This window comes from Pongo abelii, chromosome 10 (genome assembly GCF_028885655.2).
Source record: "Pongo abelii isolate AG06213 chromosome 10, NHGRI_mPonAbe1-v2.0_pri, whole genome shotgun sequence".
NCBI lineage: Eukaryota > Metazoa > Chordata > Mammalia > Primates > Hominidae > Pongo > Pongo abelii.
In genome coordinates, this window is record NC_071995.2 from 123,257,719 (window position 1) to 123,276,633 (window position 18,915).

An 18,915-nucleotide genomic window follows, 5' to 3' on the forward strand; every position below is an offset into this window, starting at 1 on the left:
GGACTAACCTGTTCAGCTCTCACGCCAACCCCATTCCTACTCTGCAAGTAGAGTGCCTGGGTTCAAATCCCAGCTCTACCACTTCACAGCTGTGTGACCCTAGGCTGCTCACTAAGCCTCTCTAGGCCTCGGTTTCCTCATTTGAATAACAGAAGTATTAGCAGCGCCTGCCTCCTAGTCAGGCTGGTAGAGATAAAGTGACTTCATACACACAAAGCTTCCAGCAGTACCCAGCATGCAGGATGGGCTCCACGGTGTTACTGGGTGATATTCACTATTACTTCATGCTCTGGGTGTCAGCTCCTTCCTCGGGGGAGCCCTCTGACTGGTGGCCCCCAGCACCATGGCAGTTCCTCCAATTGTCACTGTACATTTGCTTGGCAGGTGACTTAACCTCCGAACCCCATCCCCGGGGCGAAGACAGAGGTGGTGGGGGGCCGAGGCCCCAAAGTGCAGGCACCTGCTCAGGGTCAGACTCTGCAGGAGGCACAGCTGGCATCCAAAGCTAGGGAGCAGGGTCTGGAGACTGTGCCCTAAGCTGACGGCCTGCCATTTCTGAGTGCCTACTGTATAGCAAGGACTGTTCCTATGTGGCTCGCTCCGTCTTTAAGGTGCCCCTGGGAGGTAGCATCCCTGCCTCATCTGAGAGAACGATGGTAACTGAGGGTGAAACAGATGGGCCAGGCCACGGTCAGGGGGCTAAGGAGCTGCTTGTAGCTACAAAGTGATGGGGAGGTCGGTATGCCCCGGGCGGCACTGCCCTCGGCAATTCCGTGTACTTTCACCAAAACCCCATGAAGGTGGGTGTGCTGGGTTGGAGAGCATCCCCCCAACATTTTGTGTCCACCAGAACCTATGAATGTGACCTTATTTGGAAAAAGGATGTTTGCAGATGTGATCAAGTCAACGTGGGGTCATACTGGATTGGGGTGGGTCCTTGTAAGAGGAGGAAAACGTGGACAGAGACACGCAGGGAGAAAGGCACACAAAGACAAAGGCAGAGCCTGGAGGGACGTGGTCATGAGCCAAGGACTGCCAAGGCTGCAGGCAGGCGCCAGGGGCTGGGGGAGGCAAGGCAGGCTCCTCCCCAGAGCCTCTGGAGGGAATGCAGCCTCTTGGATGCCTTCAACTTGGACTTCTGGCCTCCAGAACAGTGACAGAATACATTTATTTTAAGCCACCCAGTTCGTGACCCTTTATTATGGCAGCCACAGGAAACATACAGTGGGCGCTCCTTGAATCCCACTGTACAGATGAAGAAACTGAGGCACAGAGAGGTTGGCTGACTTGCCTGAAGTCACACAGCTGAAACATCCAGGGGTTGAGACCTGGTTTCTCCCTAGGGATGGGGCCCCTCTGCTGCTCATCCTCCAGGGCCATGCTGCTAAAGTCTTCCAGAGGCTTCAGGCAGGCTGCGGTCCGAAGGCCCTGGGGAAACCTGGCTGCTTATCTGCCCAGGCTCCACGAGGGAGGGGTGGGGCTGGCTCATTCCTGAGTGCTCCTGCCACACAGACAGTGAGGCACTATGTTGCTGAAATGATGGGTAAAGGATGGGCGGAGACCATCTGCCTCAGCAATAGTCACTTCTCCAGTCCCTTTTCCTAACTCTTGGTTTTCTGGGTGGGGGCTCCAGAACCTTCCTAGCTTCTCCACCCCGACCCCCTATGGAGGAGTTGCTGGGGACTGCCAGCACCTGTCTCCCCGCCCCACCCCCGCTCCCTCCTGCCATCGCGTGGAACACACAGCCATTAGCAGCCACCCTGAGCAGTAATTGTCCAGATTGCTGTAATTCACGGCAGACGAACACGCTGCTGCTCACGGCATTATTACAAATGTCACTGAGCTGGGCCTCCGCATGCACGGCCCCCCAGGGGACTCTCACTGTCGTCTCCATGGGCAGGACCCAGGATGAGCTCACTGTCATCACTGAGGACCCAACCTTGAGATGGTAGGACACGGGATCCTCTCCGCCGGTGAGTCATCCCCAGCCGTCCTCCCAGCCTCCGGATCTGCCCTTCCAGAAGGCAAACAGAGGGCAGGCACTGTCTTCCCAGTTCTCAGGCAATGGGCGGGGGTCGGGGGGTGGGGGGTGGTCACCGGTAAGGAGGTGGTAACGACAACAGGAGACACGAGAAGGGATGGAGAGGCGGTGGGACCCTGGGCTGGCCGTTTGGGGATGTCCACGCGGAGTCCTCCGATGGGTGGGTGCTCTGGGCAATCTCCCAGCCAACAGGCTGAGATCCCAGGGACTCACGTGTGATTAAAAATCTCATACAATTTTACACAAATGCTCACAGCAGCACTCTTCACAACAGCCACATGGAAACAACCCGCACATCCCCCAAGAGATGAACGACCGACAAAATGTGGTCCGTGCAGGTGATGGAATATTATTCAGCCATACAAAGCTACTCAGATGAACCTCAGAACCATCATGCTCCCAGAAAGGAGCCAGACAAAAGGCCACACACTGTAGGATTCCATTCATTGGAAACGCCCAGAACAGACCAATCCACAGAGACAGAGAGTGCATTAGTGGCTGCCAGGGGCTGGCAGGGCTGGGGTGGGGCCCTGGGAGGGACTGCTAATGGGTATGGGATTTCCATCTGGGGTGAGAAAAAGTTCTGGAACTAGACAGTGGTGAGGGTTGCACACCAATGCAGATGTACTTAACGCCACTGAGATGTTCACTTTCCAGTGGTTAGAATGGTGAGCTTCATGTTATGTGTATCATATCAAAATTAAATAAAAGGCGGGAGGAATCACACAATTTCAATAAAGCTTCTTTTGCAGCCTATGATGAAATACACCAAGTGTATTTCATCCACCAAGTGGACATGAAGGACAGAGAAACACCAATGTGGCCTCTCTGGGGGCTGACAGCAGCCCCAGGCGCTACCAGCTGGATACAGTGCCCAGGCCCTGTTGGCATGCCTCTCACCCACCACACACAGAGCCTGACCCACTGCAGTGGCAGGCAGGCCCTCCTTCCTGAATGGTGCGAGGGTCTCTCTGGGTCCAGGCTCACCTCAGCCTGGTGAGTGGAGGGCAGAGTGCCCCTGGAGGAGCTCTGAGGGCGAGGGGCAGGGTCCCAGGGTGAGGGCGGGGGCTATAGGGGTCTTCTCAGGGCTGTGGGGACCCTCAGCACCCCCAACAACTACAGTGGAGGACGGGGCCAGGCCCAGGAGTCCCGTGATCCAGGCTGTTCTCAGATACACCTGCCCTTATGTGCCAAGAGCGTTAGCTATAAAGGGCCTTTGTTCCCTCCACAAGTCACGACCTGGAGCTTTCTGCACAAAGAAACCACACGTCACAGACAGCCTCGACTCCAGCAGGGCCACGGGACCAAGCACGGGACAGGGACGGGGAGTGGGGGCCTGGGCCTGCTCCCGGCCCCACACACCAGCTCCGGAACCCGTGGCACTCCTTGGCCTCTGCTTCCTGGCTCCTCGCCCACAAACAGGGACATGGGCGGGGACAGGAGCAGGCCCCACCTCTTAGGTAACCGAGAGTGAGCGCGCCGTGGGAGCCAGGTGCTGCCCCGGCCTCAGCAGTGCTGCCAGTGATGCCCCAGCTCCAACAGCCCCTGCCCCAAGCCAGGCACGGCCAAGGGAGGGAGGAGATTCGCTCCCACTCAGCCCACCATGGGCCCTCACACAGGGTTATCTGATTCCGCACAGCCAACCCAGACGCCCCTCCCACTCAACAGACGGGCAAACCGAGGCCCAGAGGCAGGTCACTGTGCTGGGAAGTAAAGAACTTGGCTAGGAGACAGCACAGCTGAGGGGATCCGGCTTAGGAGGCACTGGACCCCAGCCCCCACCGTGCTGCACATCACAAGGCCACCTTCTCAGGATGGCTTCTGCTGCCAGCACCAACACCTGCTGGCTCCCTGCCGTGTGAGCCGCTCCCACGACTGTCCCCAACGGCCTGGGTGTCCCCATCCACTCCAGAACTCGTCACCCAGATTGGGGTGCTCAAACTTGAGACAGGTTTCCAAAGCCCCAGCACACATGAGCCCAGGATAGGGCCTTTGGGGCTCTCAAGGGCTGGACGAATGCCCTGCAGGTCTCCCTGACCCCAGGACTCTACTGAGATGGCCGCCGACAAGCTCTGACTGTCCCGAGGCACCCAAGTGTGCTGCCACTGCTCTGTCCCCAAGGCCAAGAGGTGCTGGCCACAGAGGTCACCCAGAAGCCACTCGCTGACTACATGCACAGCACAAGCTGGATCTCTCTGAGCTGCGCCCTCAAGTCACAAAGACAAGCCTGACAGTGCAGCTGCACAGACCCATTTTCTGGAAGGTAAAACTGAGGCTCCAGGGTGACAAACCTGAGAACAGCCCAGAACCAGAACCTCACCAGAGGCCTCACCACAGCCCCTGGTTCAAGGCCAAATGTGTCAACACCCTCCCCAGCACATGAGCTTCAGGCGCCCTAGATGCAAACCAACAAGGCTTAAAGCCGCCGCACACCTCTCACCTTTCTTGGCTGTTTCCATTTCTTCTTCTGTCCAGCGAGAACTCTCATTCAGCTCCATGGAGGCTGAAAAGAAGACGCCAGGTGATTGGCAGGAGCCGGGAGAGGAGGCACTTTGCCTTCTGCCCTTTTCTCTCCTTCGAGCCAGGGAGGGGAGTAGACCAGGCCTTGACAGTGTCACCCCACGGCTCTGAACCCCATGGGAAGGCCACATTTCAGACGCCCTTCCCCAGCCAGTACCCACCGTGGCACCTGACTCCTGAGCCTTTATGCTGGGCCTGGGCTGTGCTGGGCAGTCCCACGTGCCATTGGTCGGGCCGACCTCCACACAAGCCGCTGAGGTCAGGGCACCTGCGATCACCCCATTTTATAGAAGGGGACACTGAAGCAGTCAAGGGCCTTGACCACGACTGCCTCTGCCTGCACTCTGTTGGGAAAGGGGTCACCTGGTGACTTGGCGACAGTGGGACATGAGCTTCAGGTGGGCCGGGACCTCATCTGACCGAGGACCCTCTTGGAGCCCAGCTCTCCCATTACTGTGGGGCTGTCCCGTCACGGCAGGATGCTTAGCAACCCTGGACTCTGCACGCTGGACGCCAGCAGCCCCACTCCAATTGTGACCATCAAAACTGTTCAGACACTGCCAGGCGTCCCCCAGTAGGGGAGTAAAATCACCCGTGGCGGAGCCCTGCTCCAGAGGGAATGTTCATACCCCCACTCATCCAGGACAAGGAGGGGCTTCTGGTGTTACTGGGAAGGGACACAGCCTGGCCTTGGGGTCGGCTGGAGGTGGCTGCGTGTCTGCAGTGGCACTATTTTTGGGTCTGTCTGCTGAGCTACCCTGGATGTGAGCCCTGGCCCTTCCTTTCCAGTTGCTTAAGACCCGTGAGTGGGGTGGGTGCGAGAGACGTCAGCTCCATGGACTCAGCGCCTGAAATGGCGCCAGGTGAAGCGTGTGTCCAATAGAGTCTGGATGAGGAGTGGCGGAAGGTTCCAGCAGAAGAGGGGAGATGGCTCCCACCCCCATGGGCAGCCCCATCACCCCCGACAGGCCAGAGCCACCCCAGCCTCCCCCATCTCTGTGGCCACAGCCTGGGCCTCTCCGGGACCTCATTGATGCTCCCATTCCTCCCCACAGGACTCCCAGAGGAAGCCTACAGAAGCCAGGGGTGCCAGGGGTGCTGAGGGTGCCCGGTGCCAGAAGAGACTTGGAAGGCCTAGGAGTGTGTTTTCCACCCTGCAGCTGAGCCCCCAGCATCAGCCTTGGGTCCGAGAGGACTATCCCCAGAGATCAGGCAGGAAGAAAGCCGTTTCACCCTGGGCCTCCAAGTACACCGCCACCAAGAGGCAGCTGGAAAATACCTGCAGGAGCTGCACAGGCTCTGTGGCCAATGGGGCTGAGTTCTAATCCCAGCTACAATGAAATTTTTAGAGAGTGAACGTTTCCTCTCTGAGCTTCGAGTGGGCCATTTATGAAACAGGTCCAAACTACATCCCACGGGAAGAGACAGGTGCATGACCCGGACCCCAGGAGACGGTGGGGGTCTGTGGGAGATGAAGCAGCATCTCCACCCGGAGAATGAGCCCTGGCAGGTGGGGCTTCGGCCTGAGCGCTTGGGCCCCTGGGTGGGTTCCCGCAGTGGCTGGAGGGCTGGACCCTAACAGCTAAACAAAGTAGAGACAACAGACGCACACCGTTGCCCCCTGTGGCGAATCTTGGGAACTGCCACTCACATCATCTCATTTTTTTCTACTTTCTGGGAGGGCAGTGAGGGATGAACACCCTTCTCACAACAGAAGGGGAAACCGAGGCCCACGGAAGTGAAGGTACAAACCCAGATGCCTACCAGGGTGGAGGCTGGGTGGGGACAAGTAGAGCCCATGACATTCTAAGAAGGGGTGGTAGTTACTCGGCTCCCAACAACTTCCACCTCGTGAAAACCTGGGCCAAGCGTGGCCACATCTTCTGTTTTAAAAACGACAACCAAAAAATCCACAACTGGTCATTGGGATTTTTATGTGACATCTCCCTGCTCTGAAATCACTGTGGTTGAAGCCATTGAGCTCTTCCTACACCCCAGGCACTGTTCTAGGTGCTTCTCACATAGCAAGTGACTACAACTGTCCCCCCACGTTTAGAGGTAACCACCGATTCCTCCCACTGAGAACATGAGGACCCTGAGGCACAGAGAGGTTCAGGAATTCATGCTGGGCCACACAGCACATCCAGTAGGTAGCGCTGGGATTTGACCCCAACCATGACTTACACCAACCCCTTGGCTGTTGCCAATTAACTCAAATTGCACAAAACTTTCATATGAGCGCAACCTGCCGTGTCTCCAGCCCCTCCCCCACCCACATCCCTGGCCCCCGGCTCACCCAGCTCGGCGCTCTGCTGGGGGGTGATGGCCTCCTCGCTGTTGGCCTCATTAGCCATCGAGCGGGTGATGCGGCCTTTGCGTCTTCCCTGGCTGTTGGCAGTTTTGCGGCCTTTGGAGGCCACGGCCTCCTTCTCGTCGTTGTCCTCCCCTGAGGTGTCGTCTGTCTTCTCCCTACAGGCCAGAGAGGGGAGATAGGACGGTTTCACCCGAGCCGGAAAATCAAACGGCCACTGGAGGAGACCGTTTCTTTAGCTGGATTTGCACCGGCCGCCAGCCATGGCACTAATCGGATGCTAGGAAAGAGGGGGAGAGGCCTGAGGTGAGGGTGGCCAGGGGCTGTCTGCAGGGGCTCCACATTCACCAGAAGTGGGAGTACAGCTGGCAAGACAACGCCATGCTATTTCTCAAAAGGGAGTTGCGGCCAGGTGTGCTGGGTCACACCTGTAATCTCAGCACTTTGGGAGGCCGAAGTCGGAGGATTGCTTGAGCCCAGGAGTTTAAGACCAGCGTGGGCAACACAACAAGACCCCATCTCTACAAAAGAAAAAGATCAGAAAATTAGCCAGGCGTGGTGGCATATGCTGATGGTCCCAGCTACTTGGGAAGCTAAGGCAGGGGGATCTCTTGAGCCTGGGAGGTCGAGGCTGCAGTGAGCCATGATTATACCACTGCACTCCAGCCTGGGTGACAGAACAAGACCCTGTCTCAAAAAAAAAAAAAAAAAAAAAAAAAGGATGGGGGTGTAACCTGGGCTATCAACTACTTAATTCACCAATAAGGCCACGTGGACAGGTAGTTAATTGGCTGGCTATTTTATTCCCCAAATGGGAGGTACTGGGAGCTTTCCTGCAAGGCTACTTTCTTCTGGGCCGGTGGCTATCTGCAAGACCATTTTATGCACCAAATAGATACTGTCTGCAAGACTATTTGGTGAACTAAATGAGGGTGTGGGCTGGCAGCAATTTATAGGGCCATTTTATTTGCCACAGAGGAGCTATTTCCAGAGGGGCTCTATAAGAGGCAATACCTTGGCTTTCAGTATTATCAAGGGCTGGGCATCTTAGGCATTGGCAGGAGGAAACTCTCTTGCCGGTTTTATGCAGGCCTAGCCAAGGTGTGTGGGAGTGCTTGCAACCTCGATGCCCGAGCTGGGGCTCTCGCAGAAGCGACTGGGGAGAGTTTTACTGTGGGAGACTCAGATTGATCACCTCTGTCTTCCCATTCATCTTCCTGAAAGGCCCTTGCTGGAAGCATCTGGGAGACGGGGTGAGGAAGCCAGATGTTCTCTGAAGCCAAATTCCTGAGCCCATTACAGGTACCTGGCGCTAAGTCGAGCCGCCCCCCTTTCTCCAGCTGGCTGCACTCCTGCAGCCCCTGGCAGGTACAGGAGGCTGTCACGGCCCCCGCGGCAAGGCTGTGCCTTGATCTGCAAGAACTCACACTGCCATCAATGATTCTAAAGGTGACAGCAGCCGCCTGCACACCTAGTCCTTCCAGGAGGGCCTCTGATCCTCCCTTCCCCCTCCCGGCGCCTCAGGAGGAAAGAGCCGGGAGGCGGAGAGGCAGAGAGTTCCAAAGTCATTGCCTGGATTTATTAGCTCAGGAGTGGAGCTCAAATGAGCTATCAGTCTCTAAAGTCTCCAGAGGGTTGGAGAAAGAAAGGGAGGGTGGAGGAGAGGGGGGAGCGGGGAGGAGGAGTAGGGCGATGGGTGGGCTTCCGGAAGGGGGGCTGTCAGGGGCAAACGAGCAGAAAGCCCTCCCCCCTGCTCACAGGCAATTGGTGGGCGCCCCACCCATCTCTACAAAGGGTCCCCCAGACCTGTGTGCCACCCGGGTTGGGTCAGCGGCCGGGCCCTGCAAGAGACAGCGGGCTGCCTTACTTGAGGAGGTCTTCCTTGTCGTTTTCCACCTCCGGCTTCTCCTCCTCCTTCTCCGCCTCCTTTTCCTTCTCCTTCTCATCTTTCTCCTCCTGGCTGCTGCGGGGCATGGGCTGCTGCTGCTGCTGCTGCTGCTGTTGTTGCTGCTGCTGTCAGACCCCGGGGGAGGGCAGAGGGGAGTGGGGAGGGAAGAAAACCGTGAACAGGTGAATCTCTGCACCTGGGCTCAGCCTGAGCTGGGGGAGGAGGAGGAAAACCCATGGAGTCCACCCAGAAGAGGTCATAACCGGGAAGCCAGGCCCCGCAGGCATGAGCTGGGGAGAGGCACTGCCTGGGGTCCTGCCGCCCTAGGGGCCTGGGGAGGCGGAGTCGGGGTGAGGGGCAGGAAGCACTGGTGTCAGAAGTGCTGGCTTCAATTCCTGCCCTTTCCACACAGTGGCTGTGTGAGCTTGGATGAGGGTCTTAACCTCTCTGTGCCGACTCCTTCGCCTTGACAATGGGGGTATTCAGCCTGGCTGTGCCTCAGCTGAGGGCTGGGAGATTGAAATGAGAGAATCCTCACCATGCTTACATCCGCATCTGGCCCGGATATTTAAGAGGGGCAGATGTGATCTGGGTCGAGAGAGGTGCCCTGGTGAGCCTCAGCAGGGGTGCCTGAGCATCTGGGAAGCTGGGGACACACCCCTGACACCCCAGCCCTGCCCCCGACAGAGCTCAGGCCACCTCTCTAAGCCTCGGTCTCTGAGTCTGTAAAACGGGGAGGTGGGGGGATGCCCCTGATTCCCCAGAGCCCAGGAAGGCCCCAGGCCTGCATGGAGGTGGCCGCTCCTGCTGCCTGGGCCTGGTCTCCCCGGCATGCCGGCACCCCAGGGGGACAGAACAAGCCCATTTTACAGAGTAGATCAGAGAGGCTGGGAGCCAAGCCAGCCTCCTCACTTGGGCCTCTTCCTGTCATCTGCCTCCCCAACCTGTCCCAGCCACTCTGGGCCCACCGCCCCTCCCCTCACCGAGATAGAGGAGGGAGTGTGAGCTCCTGGCACCGCCTCCCGATTTCCTGTCATCCCGCCTGATTTCTTTTAAAGCACACACTGATTTTCTTGGACACCCCAAGGTCCTCCCTGCAGGCAGCTGCCAAACCAGACCATCTTTCCATCCCTCAGAGCCAAGCGAAATAAAAATAAACCCCAAAGCCTTTTAATGTGTACCAGGGGCACAGTCACAGCAATGTTTCAAACCAGGGAGCAAGAACTCCAAGCAGATGGAAGAGGAGGGGTCGGGGAGGTGAGAGAGACTCCCTTCTCTTGCCTTTCCTTCCTGCCAGGAACAGGTGGCTGCCCCGCACACAATGCTCTCTCCAGCCTCTTTTCATTTAGGATGGGGCAGAAAAACAGAGCAAGGGTCTGACTGTTGCAGGCAACCGTGGGCTCTCTCAGGCTGCTGCTGGGTCCAGGGCGGAGCCTCGGGCCTGCATCTGCCTCTCCTTCCCAGGAATCCCTTGCCACCATGTTCTGTAAGAGGAGCCAGGAAGGGGCAGAGAGGCCCGACCTGGAACAGTCCCCCCGCCCCCCAGGTTGCTGCTGATTCCCCAACAGGTGCCCGGCATCCTGGGACCAACCTGTTCTCCCTCTCCTGACCTCGAACCCTCAAATGTAACCTTTAAACAGCCGGCAGGTGAAGCCTCTTTTGGAGGTGGAAGCTGGGGCAGGGAGGTTTTTTTGGCTTGTTCCTACACAGTGTCCTTTCTGTCCACATTTGCCCGATGTGGGCAGAGGTGGGGACCCGGGGAGGGGTGATGTGGCTGGCTGGGGAGGGAGCCCTGCCCCCTGGGCTGCCCAGCGTGGATGCTGTCTCCCCGGGTCAGATGTCCCTGGCAACAGCCCAGGGCCAGAGTCTGGGCAGGGCCGGGGCTTCTGAATCACACGGAGCTTGGTGTCTCCTGAGACCACACTCAGCTATGTCTGTGCCAAGAAGTCCCCACCTGGGCTGTGGCGTCCCTCCTGATGGGAGCAGCGGCCACGGAGCCTCCTTCCCAGAGCATCTGCCCATCAGCCCCTGCATCTAGGCTGGTGGGGGCTCCATGACCCCCTGGGGCCTCACCCATGGACCAACGAATCAGGCTAATGTCTGCCCCGGCATGGCCAGTAAATGCAACTCCACACCCACCAGGCCGCAGGCTGGGGCCAGTCGGGGGAGGGATGCATCGGGGCCAGGCCCTGAGCTACGAGCCTTCCCCACCGCAGCTCTCCTCCAAGTCCTCAGAGAAGCCCCAAAGAGAAAGAGGCTGGTGCAGAGGAGAAAATCCCCACAGATCCCCGAGAGCTGACTATACGCCCAGCACTGTGCTGTCCATTTTCTATGGGCCAGCTCCTGGCCCCTCTGAAGTTCTGATGGAGATGAAAATGCCACAGGTAACAGTGACCCGGAGGGACGTCACGGGGGGTCACCCACCCCTGCACCACGCCAAGTGCTTTGCAAACACTATCCCAGCCTCAGAAATAGAGCAGTGATCACTGGTCACATTCTGCAGAGGAGGAAACAGGCTCAGAGAAGCAAAGCTTCGAGGTCTCGGAGCAAAGAAGGCTGACAGCCCAGAGTGTGGGGGATGGGGCCCTGCTGCCCCCAAAGCCCCCGCTGAGAGTCTCAGCCAACCCCCGGCCAGGATCTACAGTTTGTGTTCTGCAGACTCGCCAGCCCGCCCCGTCTACCTATCCTACCTGCCTCCCACTCCAGACTCTACAAGCCCCGCCAGGGCCTGCCCACAACCCCTTCTCTCCTGGATAGTCACCCCCCATGTCTCCATATTCAATTGCTCACGGCACCACGTGCCTGGCTCCATCCCACGTGGTCCCCACTACTACCCACCCACCCGTCCATCTTACAGAACAGGAAACTGAGGCACCAAGTGCAATCCTGGCACCAAGCCCTGCCTCCTCCTCTTCCCTGACATGTTAACAAGCCCCCAGGGCAGGGGTGCCTTCCGCCCTCACCCTCTGGTTGGAGTGGGTGCAGCAACACCCACTAGCACAACACCTTGTGGGCCACCCTGCAGCGAAGGCCTAGGGCCCTGTGCACAGGCTTCTTACTTCCTGTGGCCTCGACATCTCCTGTGGGAGAGGCATCCCTGCAGCCCACGCTGAGTGAGTCCGGTGGGGGAAGATGAAAAGGAGGAATAGCAGAGCAGCCCTGGCCTTAAAATATGCTTTCCAGTGGGACGGACCCCGGCAGCCTTAATGATGAACATCTGCAGGGTCTCGCAGTGGCCACCCGGGAGGCCGAGGGACTGATTTAGGGCCGCTCATACTCACTGCTGGGAGATTATGCAGGGAGAGGGAGGCCCCAGCTCACAACTCCCCCTGAGGAGCTGGGGGAACCCGGCAGCTGGCTCAGCCCCCAAAGCCTTCTATGTTTTAGGGCAGCAAGCGCAGCGGCCGACACTGGCGAGGCTGGGCTGCCGGGTCTTGGGCCTGTCCATAGAGCGGCAGAACTGCACCTGCTGGGCTTCCCGGGCCACTGGGGGCCATGGTTCTCAAGGTCCCATGACATTGGCTGCACACTAAGATCTCGTGGGGAGCCCTGCGAAGTCCTGATGCCCAGGCCACACCCCACACCAATGACATCCGAATCTCTGGGCCGAGACCCAGGTGTTTGTATGTTAAATTCCAGGTTATCCCAATGGGCAGCCAGATTTGAGAACCAGTGCTTTACCAGGGACTGGCAAACGTTTTCTGTAAGGGCCAGAGGATAAGTATGCGGTCTCTGTCAACTCCCTTCTCAACTCTACCACTGTCTTGTGAAAGTAGCCCTTATATCAACAAAAGAGCATGGCTGTGTGCCAATAAAACTTTATTTACAAAAGCAGGTGGTGGGCTGGATTTGGCCTGTGGGCTTTCGTTAGAGCACTCTGCTCCAGGCCAGTGTTACCCACACCTGAAGGTGCACACACATCCCCTGCCAATTCCCACTCAGTCAGTCTGGGGTGGAGCCTGGGACTCTGCATTTCTAACCTACGCCAGGAGAAGCTGCCACGGCTGGCCTCAGATCCCACTGAGGAGCGAGGCCTTCAAGAATCCTTGTCTCACAAGGCACACAAAGGACTCTGTGCAGCAGAAAATGCCTGTGGGCACCATTCCCTCAACGTGAGGGGCCTGAAAGAAAGGGAATCAGAAAGAACTAGAAGCCAGCTCCACTATCTCAAAGGCCCCCCCCCCATGGTGGAGGGCTACCTCTGCCTTTCAGACATGCCACTGGTCAGGCCGACAGTGGGTTTGTGCCCCGTGCGTGGTCAGAAACATCCCCCCAAACCACAGTAAAACTCTGTGACAAACCCTACCAGATCTATGGTTAGCCAGAGCCACCGGCCCAAAGCCCCAAGAGACACCTGCCCCCAGATCTGGACACTGAACCTGTAACCCTCAGCCTGCTGGACAAGCAGCGCATGACTGGGCCTGTGCAGAAGCCCCAGACTAGGGGCTATGCAGAAAAATATCTTAATTAAAAACAACAAACGCTCGCTGAGCACATTTGATGAGGCCTTCTTCTCCTAATCGCTTCCTACCTGTTACTTGAATCCTCCCAACAGCTGGTATCATCCCAGTTTTATGGATGAGAATGCAAAGACACAGAGAGGTTAAGTAACTCACCCAAGGTCACACAGCATTTCCTAGAAGGTCCTACAGCCAGGTGCCCTACCTCTGCCCTGGGCTGGGGGTTCACAGCCTCCTCCCTATGCCCATTTAAGCCAAATGATGCCATTGCCTGATTCTTTCCCTCCGCCAGCATGTCCTGAACCCCCAAGGGGCACACCAGCCACTGAAAGATGTGGCCCCCAACTGTATGGAGCTTGCATTTAGGTTGACAAAGACAGGCCAGATGGAGGCGCCGGTGATGAGGACACATTCAAAAGGCACACTCATGGTGCAGACGAGGCAGCAAGGCGTGCTGACATGCAGGGCGAGGGAAGGGGCTTTGGCAGAGCAGGAGGCCTCTGAGGCATGGCAATGGGAAAATGCCCCCTGTGCCTACCAAGTGGCACTTTGGGGGATGGCTGGAGGGCCTGGCCAGAGCTAACACCCATGCTCAGAAATACAGGAGGCATTCTGAGGGCGGTGGGAGCCCCCAGAGACCTTTCTCGAAAGTTGCAGGGGTGGCGGGGAGTCACATAACCCGCCCCATGTTAAAGAGCAATCCAATAGCAGGTCGCGGGAAGGAAGATGGTGGATTCCGGGAATGAGAGGAGACAGTCCAGTGAGAAGGTGCTGCAGCCACCCACGTAGGGGTTGATGAGATTTAATTCTCAGATGCTAAGTCCTTACAAATGTGTCAGGAGAACTTTCCAATACCCAGCAGCACCGTCTGTGGCTCAATCTCATGCACTCATTCAACAAACACTTCACTGAGCATCTACCACGTGCCAGGTGCCCCTGAGAGGGCGCATCCTCATGGCACCTTCCACCTCCTGGCAGTGTAGGGACGGGGATTCCAGCAGCCTAGGGCTAGTGTGGAAAGTGGGGCCAGGGGTCAGAGCCAAGGCAGAACAGAGTTCCCTGTTGCTGGCAGCTCTTCCCTAACACCTGCTCTGTGCCCCTCGGATTCAGTCTCCTGTCCTTGCTGGGGAAAATGCAGTCGGGGGAGGCCATCTCAGTGCGTTTAAGGGTTGTCTTTTTATAAGATATACCAAGGCGTGGCCAGGCGTGGTGGCTCACGCCTGTAATCCCAGCACTTTGGGAGGCCAAGGCGGGCGGATCATGAGGTCAGGAGATCGAGACCATCCTGGCTAACACGGTGAAACCCCATCTCTACTAAAAATACAAACAATTAGCTGGGCTTGGTGGCGGGTGCCTGTAGTCCCAGCTACTCGGGAGGCTGAGGCAGGAGAATGGTGTGAACCTGGGAGGTGGAGCTGGCAGTAAGCCGAGATCACGCCACGGCACTCCAGCCTGAGCGACAGAGAGAGACTCTGTCTCAAAAAAAAAAAAAAGATATACCAAGGTTTGTTGGAGCCAGTGGCTACCAGCTCATGGCCATTATTAAAAATGGAAACACATAACCTTACAATTAAAGAAATTATGGCCGGGCAAGGTAACTCACACCTGTAATCTCAGTGCTTTGGGAGGGCCAGGCAGGAGGATCGTCTAGGGCTTGGAGTTCAGACCAGCCTGGGCAACATAGTGAGACCCTGTCACTACAAATTAGCTAGTGGTGCTAATTTTAATTAGGTGGTGCATCCCTGTAGTCCCAGCTACTCAGGAGGCTAAGGTGGGAGGAAAGCTTAAATCTGGGAGATCAAGGCTGCAGCGAGCTTCAACTGTACCACTGCATGCTAGCCTAGGTGACAGAGCGAGACTCCATCTCTAAAAAAATAATAAACTTTTTTTAAAGAAAGAAAACAAAGGTTACAAGCACTCCAAGGGCATTGCTTCCTGATCATCTGGCTACATGGAGCTACGAAGTCATCCGTGTGGTGGAGGCGACTTCCGCCAACTCCACGCACAGGGTGAAGACAGGATAAGAGAGCTTGGTGCTAGGGGCATCTTTCCCCAGTTCCAAGTCAGCAGCAGCACGTTGTCGCGTGGCACTGGGCACGGTGAGAGGATTTATTTACACCATGGCAACCGGCACGTGCTACAAACGCAGCTTCCCCCTACAGAAAGCTGGTTGTTAAACATTTACCAGCACTCCACGGCAGAAAGATGCGTGTCGACAGAACGTGAGCAACATTTAACACGCACATGGAAGCCTGTTCCGCCTGTACAGATGTGTGCTGTGCCAGCCGAGGCTCTTTGTAAATCCTAATTCAGATCCCGTCCCGCAACTCGGCATCAAATCCACAGTCCCTGCTCCTGCTCTGAGGCTGAGATTCCTGGCCCCTGCCCGCCTCCCTCCGGGCAGCTCTCCCCATACCCACCAATTGTCTCCTGGAAGATGGCCTGCATGTTCCTGCTTCAGGGCCTTTGCACGTGCTGTGCCCACGGCCTGGGGTGCTCCCCCAACTTCTGTCTGGCCAGTCCCTTCTTATTACTCAGGTCTGAGCCCAAGGGACACCTCCTCAGAGAAGCCTTGGGGCCAGCCCCCTAAAAGCTGCCCTCCTGCCCAGAAGTGGCCTCCTGACCCTGGCTTACATGTTTGCCCTTTAACACTCTCTCAAATTGCCATGCTGATTGACTTGTGCATGGTCCAAGTCCCCCATGGTGTCAGCTCCAGGGACCTTGTTTGCCCTTTTTTTTTTGGAGGCAGGGTCTTGCTCTGTTGCCCAGGCTGAAGTGCACAGTGGCATGATCACGGCTCACTGCGGCCTCCACCTTCTGGGCTCAAGCAGTCCTTCTACCTCCGCCTCCCAAGAAGCTGGGACCACAGGAGCAAGCCACCTCACCCGGCTAATTTTTAAATTTTTTTGTAGAGATGGGGGTCTCACTGTGTTGCCCTGGCTGGTCTTGAACTCCTGGGCTCAAGCGATCCACCTACCTCAGCCTCCCAAAGTGCTGGGATTACAGGCATGAGCCACAGCACCTGGGTGACCTTGTTTGTCTTGTCCACGAGGGCATCACCTAGAATGACATCCCTGCAGAACAGACTCAAACACCACCCATCCCCCAGGGACAACCTGCCGCCTGTGAGCCTGCCAGGGCCCCTCCCTCAGCGCCTCCAGCTGCCACAGACACCAAAGCTGCCGTTCTGGGAACTACTTCCTGACTCCAGCAGCCCCGCTTGAGATGCCCCCCAGGCCCCCTCGATCCTGACCGATCTGCTGCCTGGGGAGCGCTCACATTTTCCACCTCCTTCTGCCTCTCCGATGCGATCACCCCTGCACTGCATCCTGGCCCATGCGAAGGCCATGTTGGTCTTTTCCTCAGCCCAGTCTGCTCCATCCCCGGGCTCCGGCCCACCCACCAGCTGCCTTCCCTGGGAGCAACATCCCTGACTGCAGGACGTGGGGAGCCCCCAACTGTCTCCCCACCTAGCACAAAGCTGGGCAGGAAACCAGAGACATCTGCTCACTTCAACCCTAAAACTGCACCCAATCCTGCCCAGCCCAGCTGCCCCTGAGTGGAGAGGACCCGGCCACCTCCTCCGGCAGGCCTGGGAAAGTCGGTACCACCAGAAGGCTGTGGGCCCATCCCGGCCCAGCCCCAAGCAGGCAGCGGGTTTGAAACAAGATACAAGCCCTCAGCCTGGGAGTTGAAACACAGCCTGAGGTGATCTGGCCCGCCCTGCCACTGGTCCCCACCATCAAGTGACTTCAGCACCTAGGGGAGGCTGCTAGCCCTGAATACCAGCACCCACCGCACAGCGGCTGCCCCTCCCCAGGGACCAAGCCTGGCTGCTCCTGCCCTGGAACAGCCTTCCCGGTCATACTGTTCCCTGTGCAAGCTGTCCGAGTGCCCCAGCAAGAGGAACAAGGTCACCAGTCCCTCCGCAAAGAGTTGGGAGAGGAGAGACGGAGGAGGCAGGGGACAGGGGGCTGTAGTGGGAGGGAGGAGAGAGAAAGGGAGAAAGGTGGGGGAGGAGCAGAGACCTGGAGGAGGAAGGGTGAGAGGAGAGACCCAGGGACAGGGTGAGGAGGGGAGGGGGCAGAGGAGGAGGAAGAGAAGAGATGGGGGAGAGAGAGAAGAGGAGAGAGCTAGAGACACAGTTAAAAGACTTAAGATGGGGGAAAGAGAGAGAGACGGGAAAGCACACACGGAGAGAGACGAGAGGTGGACACAGAGATAAAGACAGAGAAATAGAGAGAAAGGGGAAGACATGGGAAGAGAAACAGACGTAGCCACCCATGTGCGTGCGCGCACACACACACACAGAGAGAGAGAGAGAAACCTAGAAAAATGCAGGAGATTCAGAGCCGGGGGCTTGGGTAGAGCAGACCCAGAGGGACAGAGATGGGGAACAGTGGAGAGTGGACGACAGCAGTCGGGGGCGGAGCCTTGGCCACCCTGGGCTTCCTTCTCGGACCCAGGCCGGATGACTGGAGCCCAGGACGGGCTGTTCCCATCTCAGTGTCCCATCTCTGCAGAAAGAGAGACCTCCTTGGCCACATGAACCCCCATTGCTGCGGGAAGGCCATGTTGGCTACCAGGGGCCGGGCCCTGCCACCTGGCCTAGCCAGCCTCACATCCTTGCTCCCCCACGGTCTGCAGTCAGGCCCCAGCATTCCTGGGCTCTGGTTTTGCAATTCACTAGGATAACGCGGCCCTTCCGTCAATGAATCACGGGCTATAAACCACTGTGCCAGCGCTTGAGCTGTTCCCCCTGCCGCCCCACAGTCCGTGATTCACCTCAGGGTGGTGGCGATGGGGCTCGGAGCCCAGGAGAGGATGCTCGGGCCTCAACCCAGCCTCCAGGCTCAAAAGCTGCTCACGGCCGATCTCAGGGGCCAGGTTCCGGGAGGTGGGGGCTCGGCCTTCCCTTGCCAAAGCTCAGGCGTGTGGGGTCTCGTGGGGGTGGGTGTGGAGGGGCTAGCATTCCAAAAGCCTACGCCCGGGCCTGAATCCCCATGTCAGAACACAGAGAAGCTTCCAGAAAGAGGATGGCACCCTCCATTAAACAAGAAGGCAATCCCACCACTCCAAACAGCCACGCACATCCCTCGCCTCCAGCCGGCCATAAGGCTAAGCACCAGTGCCATGGATGCCAAGGTGGGCCAGAGTGAAGGCGGCCGCACACAGCGCGGGTCTGAGTCCAGAGATGTCCCATGGCCAGCACTTTTAATCAAGGACTTTTACATTCCACTTTATAACCATCCAAGTTTCAGAAACGCAACCATCGAAATGACACACAAACTGCTTTGGTACAGGGCACATGGTGTGGGGGTGACAGGGCGGAGAAGGGCCGGCACAGGTCCAGGCCTGGTCCAAGCGCTTCAGACAGGGCAGGTGTCCTTGAGATGACACGGTGGCACTGGCGTCTTGCTACCGGGCTGTGGTTAAGCATTCGGGTGGCCACAGTATCTATGAAGCGTGGCTTTGCAAACATGCAGATGCACAGGCTGCCTCCTGGGCTGGACTGGCCAGACCTCCCTTCTGGAAGGGGCTGGCTGCCATCGGCTGTCAGGCCCGCTGACAATAACTCAGCTCAGAGCTGCCTCATCCAAGTTGGGCCCTGGCCAGGGAGGCCGTTGCCCACCCCAAACACCTGGGAAGGGCCGTTCCAGCTTGAGTGTACGCCCATGGGTGATCTGGGCTGTGG

General features: G+C 57.7%; 1 protein-coding gene across 50 annotated transcripts in view; it reads right to left on the bottom strand.

Moving 5' to 3' along the window:
- The window catches only part of NCOR2 (nuclear receptor corepressor 2), a 247,317-nt gene that overhangs the window by 69,120 nt on the left and 159,282 nt on the right, over positions 1 to 18,915 (bottom strand). For 42 of the 50 annotated variants that reach the window (XM_063712304.1, XM_063712300.1, XM_063712303.1 and 39 more), the window contains 3 exons: positions 8,740 to 8,885; positions 6,858 to 7,030; positions 4,482 to 4,544 (listed from right to left, as the gene is read on the bottom strand). In XM_063712304.1, coding sequence (XP_063568374.1) covers positions 4,482 to 4,544; positions 6,858 to 7,030; positions 8,740 to 8,885 — 382 coding nt within the window. The remainder of the gene's footprint in view (positions 1 to 4,481; positions 4,545 to 6,857; positions 7,031 to 8,739; positions 8,886 to 18,915) is intronic. The other 8 variants (XM_063712307.1, XM_063712306.1, XM_063712312.1 and 5 more) reach the window with 1 other exon arrangement.